Source organism: Paroedura picta, chromosome 11 (assembly GCF_049243985.1).
Source record: "Paroedura picta isolate Pp20150507F chromosome 11, Ppicta_v3.0, whole genome shotgun sequence".
NCBI classification, from domain to species: domain Eukaryota; kingdom Metazoa; phylum Chordata; class Lepidosauria; order Squamata; family Gekkonidae; genus Paroedura; species Paroedura picta.
Window position 1 is genome coordinate 31448931 of NC_135379.1, and position 14791 is coordinate 31463721.

Sequence of the window (14791 nt, forward strand, 5' to 3'; positions counted from 1 at the left end):
CTGTGCAAAATACATATACAAATATATTAATCCATTAAAAAAATTAAAATCATACTAAAACAGTTTTTAAAACTACTGAGGGGTTCCTTGGCCCACAAATTACATTTGTGGAAGGTTGGGTGGGTTCTTGAATAGGGAGGCTAGCAACTTCAATGAACTAGTGTCCTGAAGGAACTAGAAGCAAATAAGTACAATCAGTTCAATCCTTTCAACATCAGTAATACATGATCATGGTAACTAGCACTCATCAACAGAAGCATTGCTGCATTCTGCATTAACTGAGGCTTCTGAGCCATTTTTATTACATGGAGTGGCACTTCAGAAATTGTGGTGGGATGTGGGCAGAACACAGATAACCACAGGCTAGCTTTTCTCTCAAGAAAAAACTTCTAATGCTAACTAAGGTACCATGAGTATGCATCCTGTAGGGAAGGCCAAAGCACCTATCTAGACATGAATTTCACAGCAGCCCATGCTATGGAATCTACTCCTTCAAGAAAGCAGTGAAGTAGATTTCAACTCTGTTCATCTGCAACCTTGATACTAAAGTTACCTTGATAGGAAATTGCTCATTGCTCATGCAAAACTTCAGCTGATCCACAGGTTATTAACACAAATCAGTCTTATTTAAGTTGATGCACTATACATGGCTTCACAAATGGCAAAACAGCCAAGTGTAGCAAGCAGAAGTTGCCAGCTTGAACTAACTGCACAAATCAATACGGCTGCTGTTGAGTCCCAGAAAATAACCAACACCCGTGCTGTCATTCTCAGCAACAGTTCTGAAGAAAGTGCCAAGAGGGAGAATGTGTAGGAAAAAAAATCAGAATCAGGCCATTCAATCTGCAAGGGAGATCAGATCATCGGCATGCAGGATGATGTTTCAGCACAGAATACTTAATGAACGAACAGCATATAACACAACTAGTACTAACACAGCTACTTACAGCCTGCTCATTGCGCATTCCAACATACTTAATTCCACTTGCTTGAGCGGCAACTGCTATTTCAGTTACAGGAACACCGACAATACCAAACATGTACTCAACATTCTGAAAGGCACAAGGAGTTACAAAAAAGAAATAAATTAAAAATCATTTCTCCAAATAATTTGCCTTCAATAAAGTAAATCTTAATGGCTAGTCAAAGCTCAAAATTCATTTGGATAGCATCAATTTTCCCAAGGTCAAATACTTAAAAGGAGGCTTCTAGCAACCCAGTCTCCTTTGCTGGTATATTCAAATGTAAAACTTGTATTTTGGACTAAATTAAGGTGATATTTTAACCTTTAGAGTCTTAAACCATCCCAGTAAGGCTTCCTGTATGAACCCCATTCCCCAATAGTCATCTGTTAATGATGCCCTATTAAAGTCTCCATGTAATATAGGAATATTTTATTTTCCATCAGGCTTTCACTATACTATGCAGCCACCCAGCAATTATCCAAGCTTAGCTAAAATATACTTTTGCTTTTGGAGAACAGCAAAGAAGTAGCCATGCATGTTCTACATATGCTCCTGGGCTTGCTTATCCACCTTGGGTCCTTAATTAGACATTATAGCATAACTCCCTCCCACATTCCAGGTATAAACCAGTCCCATACATTATGTGTACATGCAGGGAAGAAAACCCACAAATCAAGCACTTGTGATGGTCTCACATTTTGCTTCTATCTGAGCCTTAATACAGGAAGTTAAAAACTAAGTAAAATGACATTTAGAACTGTTATATAGCAGTAAACACTGAATGAAGGAAAGATACTCTACTGAAACATCACATGTAATGATTAACTAATTCAATAACTGGCTTTCTAAAAAGAGTTCCCCCCTCAGATCAAAAGTCACACCAATAGATCAGTTATGATGGAGTGGTATGGCAATTATTTACAAAATAATGATAAGAAGGAAAGAGCTGGTCCCTCTAGCATTAGCTAATGATTAGGAAAAGCTAGCATTACAAGAAATCTGTACCTTTGTTGTAAATCTGCAAACTTTGCTTTAATGATACTTACAAATGCTTTAAGAACTCTCGCAAAACTGAAATTCAAAATGATTCTGATATTGGGGCAACGTAGGAGACCGTGGAGACTTATATCTGATCATATACAAACATGTTCTTTTTTTTAAAAAAAACGGAATGCCTACGACATGACCTTATATGTGAAACCTTTGTCCAATATGCCACTCGTCCCATGTGGCCAAAATAAAAAACTTTCAAAACAAAACAACTTCCACTTAACGGGGACTGCCGCCCTTAATACGAGCCTTGCTTTCTTCCTTCAGCGGATACCTAGCGATAAAGGGGAGCGAGCGCTAAATTGCATGCAGGTATTACAATTCGAAGAGATAAGGATTAATATCCCATCCCTTGCCAGCCATGCAATCTGAAAAGAACTGATCCTCCCCGCTTCCCGTAGGGAGGTCCAAACAGCATTTCCGGTGGGGCTGAGTTCAAGGGTCACACTCACTTGCATCTTCAGGGCCTCCGCGATGAGGCCAGCCCCGCTGACGCATTCGTCCTCCTCTTCGACGCTTTGAGGCGCCATCCCGTGATCCCCACTGCCGGCCAAATCAGAGGGAGCAAGCACGGCCGTCCAACAGGTAGCCCCCCGTCGACGAATGAGCAACGGCCCCCCATCCCCTCTTCCTTTATAGACCGCTCGCGCGGCCAATAGCGGAGAAGAGACTACCAAGTGGGCGGTGCTTCGAGATAATGTCCGCCTATTCAATGCACTTGCCGGTTGGGTCAGGCAAGGGGCGGGGAGCAGAACCAGAGAACGGTTTCTGATAGGCTAAGGATGCCTAAATAGTAGCCAATCAGGCGTCCGAAGGAACGAGCGTGGGGCGTGGTAGAATCATTGGCCGCAGTGCGGGAGTTTCGGCGGGCAAAGAGGGAGGCAGCTGGTGCTGCGGGGGATGGAGCAGAGTCCGTATTGACTTAATTGGATTGGCGTTCCTAGTATCGTGGTTGTGTTACTCCAGTGCAGTAAACCTGTGGTCCTCCAGATGTCCATGGACTACAATTCCCATGAGCCCCTGCCAGCGGTTGGTGGCAGGGGCTCATGGGAATTGTAGTCCATGGACATCTGGAGAACCACAGGTTGACTACCCCTGCAGTAAACAACCCCTGGACAGCCTGAAGACTGCTTCCCCTCCCCGCTCAGCCTTCATGAAATGCAGTATGTGACAAATCTCAAAAAGTATTCAACAAGGTATTCAACTATTACCATTCATGAGGTCCACCCAAGATAGCACAGCTCCCTACATCTTCGTCTCTGAAAGATTTTGTACAACAATGGCCCAGGCTGCAGAAGTTTATATTAGAATGAAGCGGGTAGTATTTGATGCCTTTTTGTTTTTGACATTTGCAGTTGCCTGTCAAACTATTTTTGCAGGACTTCCTACCGATTTCTGAACTTGGCATTTTAAATTGGTACAGAGCACATTTCTGCAGTGATTTAAATCTGCTTCTTTATCCATCCATGCTGGTATTTCCTTTCAATAATATCACTGTGCTGAGGTTGCAGGTTTGCTATCATAAGCAAACTTGCAACTTCAGCACAACTATGTATGGTGCTTTACAATGCAGCAAAGAATTTGCTTTCAGATACAACTGCACCAGAAAGTGGCAGAAACCAATTGTTCAGCCTAGACGTTCCAAGGTCATTTTCTTGCTTGCTTCTGTATAGTGAAAGCTATACAGAGAAAGCTAAAAAGAGGCAAGACAGAATGCAGGCATGGTTGGTGCATATAAGCAGGGGCATAAACCTTGGGGGGGCTGAGGGGCTCAAGGCCGCCCCCTCAAGTTTAACCAGGGGGTGCTCAGCCTCTCCTCTGGACAACCAGTGCCGAGTCATACTGACAAAGTCACAAGGTATAATGGCAGCTGATGCAAAGGGCTGCCCTACCATCCTGCCATTGTTACTATTGTTGTTGTTAGTTGCAAATTGGTGTCTGACCCATTGTGACCCCGTGGACAGGCCTTCCTGTCATCTACCTTTCCCCGGAGTGCATTTAAACTCGCACCGACTGCTTCAGTGGCTCCATCCAGCCACCTCATTCTCTGTCATCCCCTTCTTCTTTTGCCCTCAATCACTCCTAGCATTAGGCTCTTCTCCAGGGAGTCCTTCCTTCTCATGAGGTGGCCAAAGAATTTGAGTTTCATCTTCAGGATCTGGCCTTCTAAGGAGCAGTCAGGGTTGATCTCCTCTAGGACTGACCAGTTTGTTTGCCTTGCAGTCCAAGGGACTCGCAAGAGTCTTCTCCAGTACCAGAGTTCAAAAGCCTCAATTCTTTGACGCTTGGCCTTCCTTATGGTCCAACTTTCACATACATTGCAACTGGGATACATTGCAACTGGGAACACCATAGCCTTGACTAGACGCACTTTTGTTGGCAGAGCGATGTCTCTGCTTTTTAGGATGCTATCTAGATTGCAATAGCTTTCCTCCCCAGGAGAAATCGTCTAATTTCTTTGCTGCAGTCCCCATCTGCAGTGAGATCTTGGAGCCCAGGCAAATAAAATCTGCTACTACCTCCATTTCTTCCCCGTCTATTTGCCAGGAATTGAGAGGCCTGGATGCCATTATCTTAGTTTTCTTGATGTTGAGTTTCAAGCCAGTGACAATATCGAGGTGGGGTGGGAGTGGCAGCAAATAAGGTTCTTTGTACTCCAGTCTTGCCTCTATTGCCCACACCCCAAAGTATAGAAAGTGACATTGATCTGTCAGTTGTGTAATCTAATGGGTTCTAGTTGTGATAAATCAGTTATTAAAATTCCAGTGCAGGTATTTATTTATCACATGATGTGTGTAGTATAGCCAGGAGAGCCAAGGATTGTCTGGCAGCCAGGCAAGGGATGTTCAGAGGTGGTTTGCTGTTGCCTGCTTTCACATTATGGCCCTTGGAGTGACTCCATCCAAATCCAAGGAAGTCTACTAACCAAATACTAACCAGAGTTGGCCCAGTTTAGCTTCTGAGACTGGGTTTGCCAGGGCTATCCAATATAGATGAGCAGACCCCCAAACAAATGGGGAAAGTGTGCATCATTTATTGAACACCAAATGTTTTATCATCTAGGTACTTAAGCTGCAGTCTGAGCTGTTGTAAATTACTATATGCTACATTTCTTTGAATTATTACCATTAAGAAATGCAGCGCAAGTTGGTAAATTGCCAAACAAGGATTTTCCTATGTTGAGCCGATTATCTAATGTAGAGTTCTGCCCAGGCAAACTCTACCAGCAATTAATTTTGGTAGAATGTTTATGGTGTTAGGAGTTCACCTAAAATAACTCATGCCAGAGATCATATTTGTTTCAGTTATTACCCAGAAGTATTTTAATTTTCTGTTGTCAGCAACACTGTCTTCCAGAAGTGGAGCACTGCGGCACACAATGCCTGTTATTCTCAGAAGTATAATAATTGTACAATTTACAAGTTAATACCAATATTTTCTTTGCCTGTGAAACAAATGCATGCTACTTGTGGATCCAACATAGATACACTTATCTAGAAGGACTGTGTTCAGTTTTAATATGGGTTTAAACTACAAGTACAACGATATAGGCTAGATATCAGGAAAACATTTTTCACAGTCAGAGTAGTTCAGCAGTGGAATAGGCTGCCTGGGAAGGTGGTGAGCTCCCCCTCACTGGCAGTCTTCAAGCAAAGGTTGGATACACACTTTTCTTGGATGCTTTAGGATGCTTTGGGCTGATCCTGCGTTGAACAGTGGGTTGGACTAGATGGCCTGTATGGCCTCTTCCAACTCTATGATTCTGTGAATATTCCATGTGGAATCTCCATTCAGATTTCAAACTTAATAAGGTAACAGCTACAGCATTAGATATTTTAAATGGCTCATGTGCATTATCACTCATGTTCCACTTGCATCTGTTTTCCATTTTAGATTCATGGCAGAAATGACTTGGGGCACCACCTGGATATTCATTCTCCTCTGTTTTGAAGTTCTCCCAGTATATGTCCACATGGGGGGACATTACATAGCTGCTGTGTATGAACATCATGTCATCTTGAATTCCAATCCAACCATCGTCACTGACCGACAGTCTGCCTTAGAGCTGATGAACAGAAACCTAGATATTTATGAGCAGCAAGTGATGGCTGCCGCTAAGCAGGTAAGGGAAAATGCCTGTCATACAGGGTTAGAAGCAGAACTATCGAGAGACGTTTAGAAAACTTGCTCTTACAGACACCCAGACTTCAATAAGCTGATAATTAAAAGGTGCCGTAGTTCTTGCCCTTTGAATGCAATAAGCAACCCTGAAATTATTAGAGAAGAACCTGCTAGGACTTGAAATAACTTTCCAACATGTATATTAACTGATAATTAGGGAAGACTTTAATAGGACGAGCTAACATATCTTTCTTAAATCCCAAGAAGCTTGACTCTTGATGTTTGAGGGGGTGGGGGGGGGCACAGTCTCAGTTCTGCTTCAAGCATGTTAAGTGGATTGTGGTATTTCTAAAACCATTGCCATTCAAGAGATATATGTTACCAATAGCAACTTGTCTCTTCTGTGGTAATACCGTTGAGGGTGAATCTGGCTGTTCTTTGTCCTGGAGTAACCCAAGAAGCTGGGATACTATGGAGAAGTACGAGATGTGCGATGACTAAGTGGTAGACCGAGAAGCATTCGTGTTTATTTCATAATAAACAGATGAGCAGACCCCCCAAAAACCGGGGAAAGTGCACATCATTTAATGGACACCAAATGCTTTATCGTCCAGGTCAGGGGTAGTCAAACTGCGGCCCTCCAGATGTCCATGGACTACAATTCCCAGGAGCCCCCTGCCAGCGAATGCTGGCAGGGGGCTCCTGGGAATTGTAGTCCATGGACATCTGGAGGGCCGCAGTTTGATTACCCCTGGTCCAGGTACTTAAACTGCAGTCTGAGCTGTTGTAAATTACTATATGCTACATTTCTTTGAAAGCTTACCATTAGGAAATGCAGCACAAGTTGGTAAATTGCCAAACAAGGATTTTCCCATGTTGAGCCGATTATCAAATATGGACCTCTGCCCAGGCAAGCGTTGCCAGCAATTAATTTTGGAAGAATGTTTGTGGTGTTTATTTCACAATAAACATGAAGACATTTTGTGTGCTTGTGACCTGATGTGTGTCTGGGCTACAATTAAGAAGAGTAGGCGGGAAGAGTGGCTCTTTGGCACACAATGGCCAATACTCAACCTCAGCACACTTGGGAGGATGGAGTGCATGTGAAACCTTTTGTGATATGGCTTGGGTGAGAGCAGAACTGTACATGGGCATTATTCGACTAAGTGAAGAAAAAGCAAAAGGTTGGGTTTTTTGAGCATGGGATCCTCAGTTGCACCAGCTCTCTGGCCAGCATCCACATATCTGCTGGAGAACTCTTCATCAGTAGAAAGGGATTCAGTTTCATGGTGCTATAAGTACTAGTTGACACCAAAGAACTTTTTGCATGATTTATCAGGGATGGCTGATAAGAACCTCGTATTGGAATCTTCAGAACCCCTCATGTACAAGAGAATGGTAAAAAAATAAATCATAAATCATATTGTTGTTGTTAGGTGCGAAGTCGTGTCCGACCCATCGCGACCCCATGGACAACGATCCTCCAGGCCTTCCTGTCCTCTACCATTCCCCGGAGTCCATTTAAGTTTGCACCAGCTGCTTCAGTGACTCCATCCAGCCACCTCATTCTCTGTCATCCCCTTCTTCTTTTGTCCTCAATCGCTCCCAGCAATAGGCTCTTCTCCAGGGAGGTGCCCAAAGTATTTGAGTTTCATCTTCAGGATCTGGCCTTCTAAGGAGCAGTCAGGGCTGATCTCCTCTAGGACTGACCGGTTTGTTCGCCTTGCAGTCCAAGGGACTCGCAAGAGTCTTCTCCAGCACCAGATTCAAAAGCCTCAATTCTTTGACACTCGGCCTTCCTTATGGTCCAACTTTCACAGCCATACATTGCAACTGGGAAGACCATAGCCTTGACTAGACGCACTTTTGTTGGCAGGGTGATATCTCTGCTTTTTAGGATGCTGTCTAGATTTGCCATAGCTTTCCTCCCCAGGAGCGTCTTTTAATTTCTTTGCTGCAGTCCCCATCTGCAGTGATCTTGGAGCCCAGGAAAATAAAATCTGTCACTACCTCCATTTCTTCCCCGTCTATTTGCCAGGAATTGAGAGAGCCGGATGCCATGATCTTCATTTTCTTGATGTTGAGTTTCAAGCCAACTTTTGCACTCTCCTCTTTCACCCGCATCAACGGGCTCTTTAGTTCCTCTTCACTTTCTGCCATTAGAGTGGTATCATCTGCATATCTTAGGTTGTTGATATTTCTCCCTGCAATCTTGATCCCAATTTGTGACTCCTCTAACCCCACCTTTCTCATGATGTGCTCCGCATACAAGTTCAATAGGCAAGGAGACAGTATACAGCCTTGCCGAACTCCTTTCTCAATTTTGAACCAATCAGTGATTCCATGTTCAGTTCTCACTGTTGCTTCTTGACCTGCATATAAGTTTCTCAAGAGACAAATAAGATGCTCTGGTATTCCCATCTCTTTAAGAACTTGCCATAATATGTTGTGCTCCATACAATTAAAGGCTTTAGCATAGTCAATGAAGCAGAAGTAGATGTTCTTCTGGAACTCCCTAGCTTTCTCCATGATCCAGCGTATGTTGGCAATTTGGTTTCTAGTTCCTCTGCGTCTTCGAAATCCTACCTGTACTTCTGGAAGTTCTCGGTCCACATATTGCTGGAGCCTAGCTTGTAGGATTTTGAGCATAACATTGCTGGCATGAGAAATGAGTGCAATGGTGCGGTAGTTTGAACATTCTATTTGATATACAACTATGTAATAAAATTTATTTAATTCATTAAATGCTACCTACTTATTCTTATGGCGATATACCCTTCATTTTCTTGGGTCACTACAGAAGTGCATTATCACTTTGTGATGTTCACTATGGATATTGTTGTTACATTTAAAATTTGAAATACATTATGTGATATGATAATAATCATTATATTATTTTTATCAGACCTCTGTATATTGGAGAATGTAGAACCATTTGGAGAGTGAACCATATACATTTATATATCACCATAAGATTAAGTAGGTAGCATTTAATGAATATATTTTATTACATAGTTGTATATCATATAGATTTACACAAGATTTATTTTTTAAGGTTTATATTTTTCTGATACATTTTCATCATTGGAAATAATTCATTTAAGGAGGATCCATTGATAAAATATTAAGGTATTTTTTATTTTTTGAGTATTAATTTTTACTTATACTTAGCATGGAGGTATATGCTTACATGGAAGAGCCTCTTGTGGCGCAGAGTGGTAAGGCAGCCATCTGAAAGCTTTGCCCATGAGGCTGGGAATTCAATCCCAGCAGCCGGCTCAAGGTTGACTCAGCCTTCCATCCTTCCGAGGTCGGTAAAATGAGTACCCAGCTTGCTGGGGGGTAAACGGTAATGACTGGGGAAGGCACTGGCAAACCACCCCGTATTGAGTCTGCCATGAAAACGCTAGAGGACGTCACCCCAAGAGTCAGACATGACTCGGTGCTTGCACAGGGGATACCTTTACCTTTACCTTATATGCTTACATATCATATAATTTGTGTTTAGAGTTTCATATATCACTGATGAAGATACTGAAAACGGAGTATACCTAGGAGTTTGTTTTCATGATGTGGAAAGTTTGAAAAAAAAATTCATTTGAATAAACGGTAATTTGCCATCGCCAGCTTGAAACTTATTTCTTTTGCTCATGTTTTGTACAAGGCAGGAACAGAGAGTTCATTTGGGGAATGGCTAAAATGAGTTTTGTTAATTTTTGTGTCTGTTCTTCACTGTGTAATAGTTACCTAGGTTACAGGAGCTATACTTTACATAGATAAGTACCCATATGAGAGAATACTGCAATTTCAGGCTGTGTACACACAACCTAGCTATTCATAGCAGTATGCATGAACATGTTTGTCCAATGGCAAGATTTCACCATGGTAATAGACAGCAAGCATTCATCAGACACTGAAGACTGGTAAAATAAGACATCTGAAATGAACTCCTGTGTGCAAGCTTTCAAGTTCTCTATCACAGTAAAGGAAAAAAATTGAATACAATCAGTAGAAAATATATGAATCTGTAATTGATCAAAATGCCTGTATAACATCACATGAAATACAGAGCTCCATTAAAAGGGCAAGAGCAAATGAAAAATGATGGTCCTTATAATACTAATACAGATTAATTTGATTTAATACACTAAGTAACAAGTCAGTAGAACCCAAACTGGGATAGTATTCCCCAGAATGAGAGGGGTAGCAAACACACCAGAAGATAGAATCAGAATACAGGATGATCTTGGCAGGTTAGAAAATTGGGCTACAATGAATAAATGCATAAAGTTCTTGGAAATGAAACTGGGGTCACTGTGGGTAGGCAGATAGTTGTTCCTGCACTGTGCAGGGGGTTGGACTAGATTACACTTGAGGTCCCTTCCAACTCTATGGTTCTATAAAATATTTTTTAAACTATAGAAAAATGAGGCAATGAAGACTGACTTTATAATACTATCCCAACTTGTCTTCAGATTCAGTTAAATGTTTCACACTGTACACATGAATATGTACTGTCAGTTTCTCCTTCAAAAAGAGATTTCATGCAGTTCCTTCTCTTGGCTAACCAACATCTTTATTTACCATTAGGGGGCAAAAATCATTGTTTTTCCTGAAGATGGAGTTCAGGGCTTCAATTTCACCAGGACATCCATTTATCCTTACTTGGATTTCATTCCTGATCCTGAGTCTTTGACTTGGAATCCATGCAAAGAAGAATCCTTGTTCAAGGACACTGAGGTATCAGTTGCACAACTCCATAATGTAGTAAAACTAATGTAGAAAAATTCATGCACTTCAAGTGTAGAAAAAAACAGCACAGAAATATGATGGACTGGAAGTCTTTAATAGCATTAAGAGAAAGGAGAACCAGTCTGTCTTAGGACAACCAGTCTGTCTTGGTACAATCATTTAGATTTCTGCTTAACAGAATGGTATTCAAAAATCCTTTCAAAATCAGTTGTTTCAAATATGTTAACCTTTTCCCCTGAGTTTCTTAATATAAGTATTTCTGTACGTTCTACAAATTCTACCACCACTGATAAATGTTGATTCTGCTTGTGGCAATTTTGGGTCAACCAAAGTGTCATTTTTTCTCTTAAATTATTTTATACTAGGGGCCAAGTCTGTTGCATTCAGGAATACAATGGATGCCATTTACAAATGGCCTCCGCCTCCCACCAGGACCTGGAAAGGCTGCAGGCTGGAGGGCCCCGGGCAGCAAACTCCCTGGCAGGGGCAGCTCTCATGCAGCAGCGATCTGCAGCCTCGGAGCCTCGGAGGGAAGTGGAAGGAGGAGGGGGGTGGTCAGGGGTGGGGGACAGAAGGCGATTGGCTGGCTGCGGAACAGACAGGCAAGCCAGTTGGAGGAGGCAGCACTCAGGGGCGGGACAGTTACCCTGAGTGGGTGTTAAGCGCTGAGTGCACTTAAGTCATGAGACACACTCCTCCTCCAGCGCCTTACCAGAAATATATTATGTGGAACAGATTACAATGACTGCAAGAGTACTCACACACAGTAGACAGCAAACAGAATTTCATCCAGTGCAAGGAGCTTTCCTCTGCACTATTAGCAGAATGCAACCTTTGGATCCGACTTGCTATAATGAACGTAAAGGTTTCAATGCAACAATTAAATGTGGTGGTGATGAGTGTAAATTGCTGTCAGTTGACCTGACTTATGGCAACTGTTGGGTTTTCAAAGCAAGACATTTGGAGGTGGTTTGTCATTGCCTGCCTCTGTGAAACAACCCTGGACTTCCTTAGTAGTCTCCCATCCAAATAACAGCCAGGGCTAAACCGGCTTAATCTGACAAGATCAGGTTTGCCTGGACTGTGCTATATAGTGCCAGCAGTGGAGATGGTTGCTTAACATCACTTTCATAAACACTGGCTGTCTTATCATAAAAGGACCATTTTCTAAGTCACGCTCAATCATAGGTCTACATGTAAAAATGTATGGCTTGCAGCTCCATTGTACAGCGTAACACTTTAAAAATACTGTTTCTTCAGGTTCTTCATCGACTCAGCTGTCTGGCAGAGAAGAACAAAGTGTTTATTGTAGCCAACATAGGAACCAAGCAGCCCTGCAAGCACAGTGATCCCAGGTGCCCACCGGATGGGAGATATCAGTTTAACACGAACGTGGCATTCAATGACAATGGTATTCTCGTAGCCAGATACCGCAAGCAAAATCTGTATTTTGAATTTGCCTTTGATACCCCACCACAGACAGATTACACACTTTTTGATACACCTTTTGCGGGCAAATTTGGACTCTTCACTTGCTTTGATATCCTGTTCTATGAACCAACTGTGAGCCTGATCAAGAAATACAACGTGAAGCAGATTGCATATCCTACTGCATGGATGAACCAACTCCCACTCCTGTCAGCTGTAGAATTTCAACGAGCATTTGCAACTGCTTTTAACATCAATTTTTTGGCAGCCAACATCCACCATCCTAAGCTGGGCATGACAGGGAGTGGTATATATACTCCATCCAAGTCGTTCATTTATTATGACATGGAAAGTGTCAATGGTAAGCTCATACTGGCAGAAATCCCTGTCACTAAATCACAGAATGAAAGCCATACGGATAACATTACAAAACCTGATAGTAATACATGGAAGAATGTTCTACTCTTCCATACGGACAATAACATTTGTCTTAAGGAAGCCCACTGTGAGAAGGTACTACTGAAAGAAGCCCAGCAAACCTTTCCCATATTTTATGGAGAAATGATGTATGATAATTTTACTTTAACACCCATAACAGAAGCTGAAGGCAACATCCAGGTCTGCTCCAACAGCCTTTGTTGCTATTTAAATTACCAGAGATTTGTTTTATCAAATGAATTGTATGTGTTGGGGGTTTTTGATGGGCTACACACAGTGCATGGAACATACTATGTGCAAGCCTGCGTCTTAGTGAAATGTGCCGGCCTTGACTATAGCACTTGTGGGCAAGAAGTCACAAAGGCCACTGGACTGATAGATTTTCAACTCCAAGGAAATTTCAGCACTGATTTTGTCTTTCCTCTGTTGCTAAGATCAGGGGTCACTCTCGACTTCGCTGATCATCTGGGATGGAAAAACAACTATTACTTCATGCAGAAAAAGGGAGCTTCTACAGGCTTAATAACAGCCGGTTTATATGGACGATGGTATGAGAAGGACTAGAATGAATGTTTGGTATAACAAAAAAGTGCACTGAAATGAATGAGAATCTAAAAAAGAGAGAGAATATTTTCCAGTAGTGTTGATTGGCCTCTTAATTGTATATGCCAAAAGATTATTGTAAGAGTAAGCTGCAAGGTTCCATACATTTTGGCTGGCCAGCAGTTGCAGTTCATGTACCGAGCTTAGAAAGGTATGAACATAAAGATTTGGTGGTAGTAGCTGCCAGTGTATATAAGGGGACCAGAGAAATATGGAGGCTTCACCTCAAGTTCTCTTTGTAAACAAATCATTATTGTGCTTGGTATTTGTCAGTTTTTTCTGCCCTCCCCTTTTTCCTTGTGTAAATAGGGACACACACACAAACCCCACAGAAGAGCCTGAAAATGGCAGATGTAATAGTATTTTGACTTTTGGTGAGGACTGGATTTATGTAAGAGCTCCCGCAAGAAGGTGCTCCCAGGAAAGTGCTTTCTGGGGAAACGGCAGGCAGAGGCTCAGGAGGCTTCCAAGCAGAGTCTATCTAGAAATGTATCTGTTCACAAACCTCCACAAACTGTTTGAAAGTTCATGGGAAGTTTGTGCCAGTTGATCTGTCATGAACTTGATTTTGCTAACCATGAACTGTACAAAATTAATCACAAACTTTAGGTTGTAAACTGGTTCGTGCAATTCATCACAAACTTTAGTTTTTTGAGCCAGTTCATGCCCACCCTTAGTCTGTACAACACAAAGAATCTGATTGCCTTAACAAAAGTTCAATATTATCTAATCTATATTATCTGCTTTAGTGCATTATCTCAAAATCGTAGCATCCTGCTTTTGATAGTTGACATCCCAGACTTAAGAGTATCTTTTCTTTGGACCATATATCAAAACTAAAATTAAGGCTATCCATCTTTATTCCTGGACTTTGGAAACAAAGTATCGAAGTGGAAGACTACCATCAAGAGATATTGCCAAAATTAAGACTCTTTCACCCAATGTATATAGCTCTAATCCATTACTGCTGTTCTCTCACAACTCAGTGACCTCTAAGCCTCCTAAGAAGTCTTTCCAAATCAAAAAATCATCTTAGAGAATATTCCAAAAAAAAGACATGTGAAACTAGATGGCTACGTTATCAAGCCTTGTGAAATTAACAGGCCTCTGATCCCTGCTACAAGTCATCTAAAGAGCATTCAGGATAATTGGGTAACTAAACAAATGAACAATGGTTTCCAGACTCATCTACAACTGAGCTCAAGTTCCTTCCTGTATTTGTTAGCCAGCCACCGGCAAAAAAAAAATACAAATTCTCTTCGAAGTACATATAAAAATAATGAAACACCAGTTCAGTGACACAATGATCTTTAAGTATCTGACTTACCAGTGTTTACTTTAGAATTCAGAGTAATAAAAGGCTTTGTATAATAGATTTATAAATCTTAGGCATCCAGTAAAAAGTCCTTTTCACAATCAACACTTAAATTATC

At 41.7% G+C, this 14791-nt stretch overlaps 2 protein-coding genes across 3 annotated transcripts in view; one reads left to right on the forward strand and one right to left on the reverse strand.

Moving 5' to 3' along the window:
- The window catches only part of HACL1 (2-hydroxyacyl-CoA lyase 1), a 23640-nt gene extending 20997 nt beyond the window's left edge, over window positions 1-2643 (reverse strand). The window contains exons 1-2 of one of the 2 annotated variants that reach the window (XM_077303357.1): window positions 2468-2643; window positions 948-1052 (exon numbers count right to left, since the gene is read on the reverse strand). In XM_077303357.1, the coding sequence (XP_077159472.1) occupies window positions 948-1052; window positions 2468-2545 (183 nt within the window). In that variant the 5' untranslated portion in view covers window positions 2546-2643. Of the gene's footprint in view, window positions 1-947; window positions 1053-2011; window positions 2379-2467 lie in introns of those variants that run through there. The other variant, XM_077303358.1, reaches the window with a different exon arrangement.
- On the forward strand, window positions 2445-14666 carry BTD (biotinidase). The gene is made up of 4 exons (XM_077303359.1): window positions 2445-2600; window positions 5910-6138; window positions 10728-10877; window positions 12150-14666. Exons 2-4 carry the CDS (start codon window positions 5914-5916, stop codon window positions 13317-13319), a joined length of 1545 nt encoding a protein of 514 aa, XP_077159474.1. The 5' UTR covers window positions 2445-2600; window positions 5910-5913; the 3' UTR covers window positions 13320-14666.
- The last annotated feature ends 125 nt before the right edge of the window (window positions 14667-14791 follow it).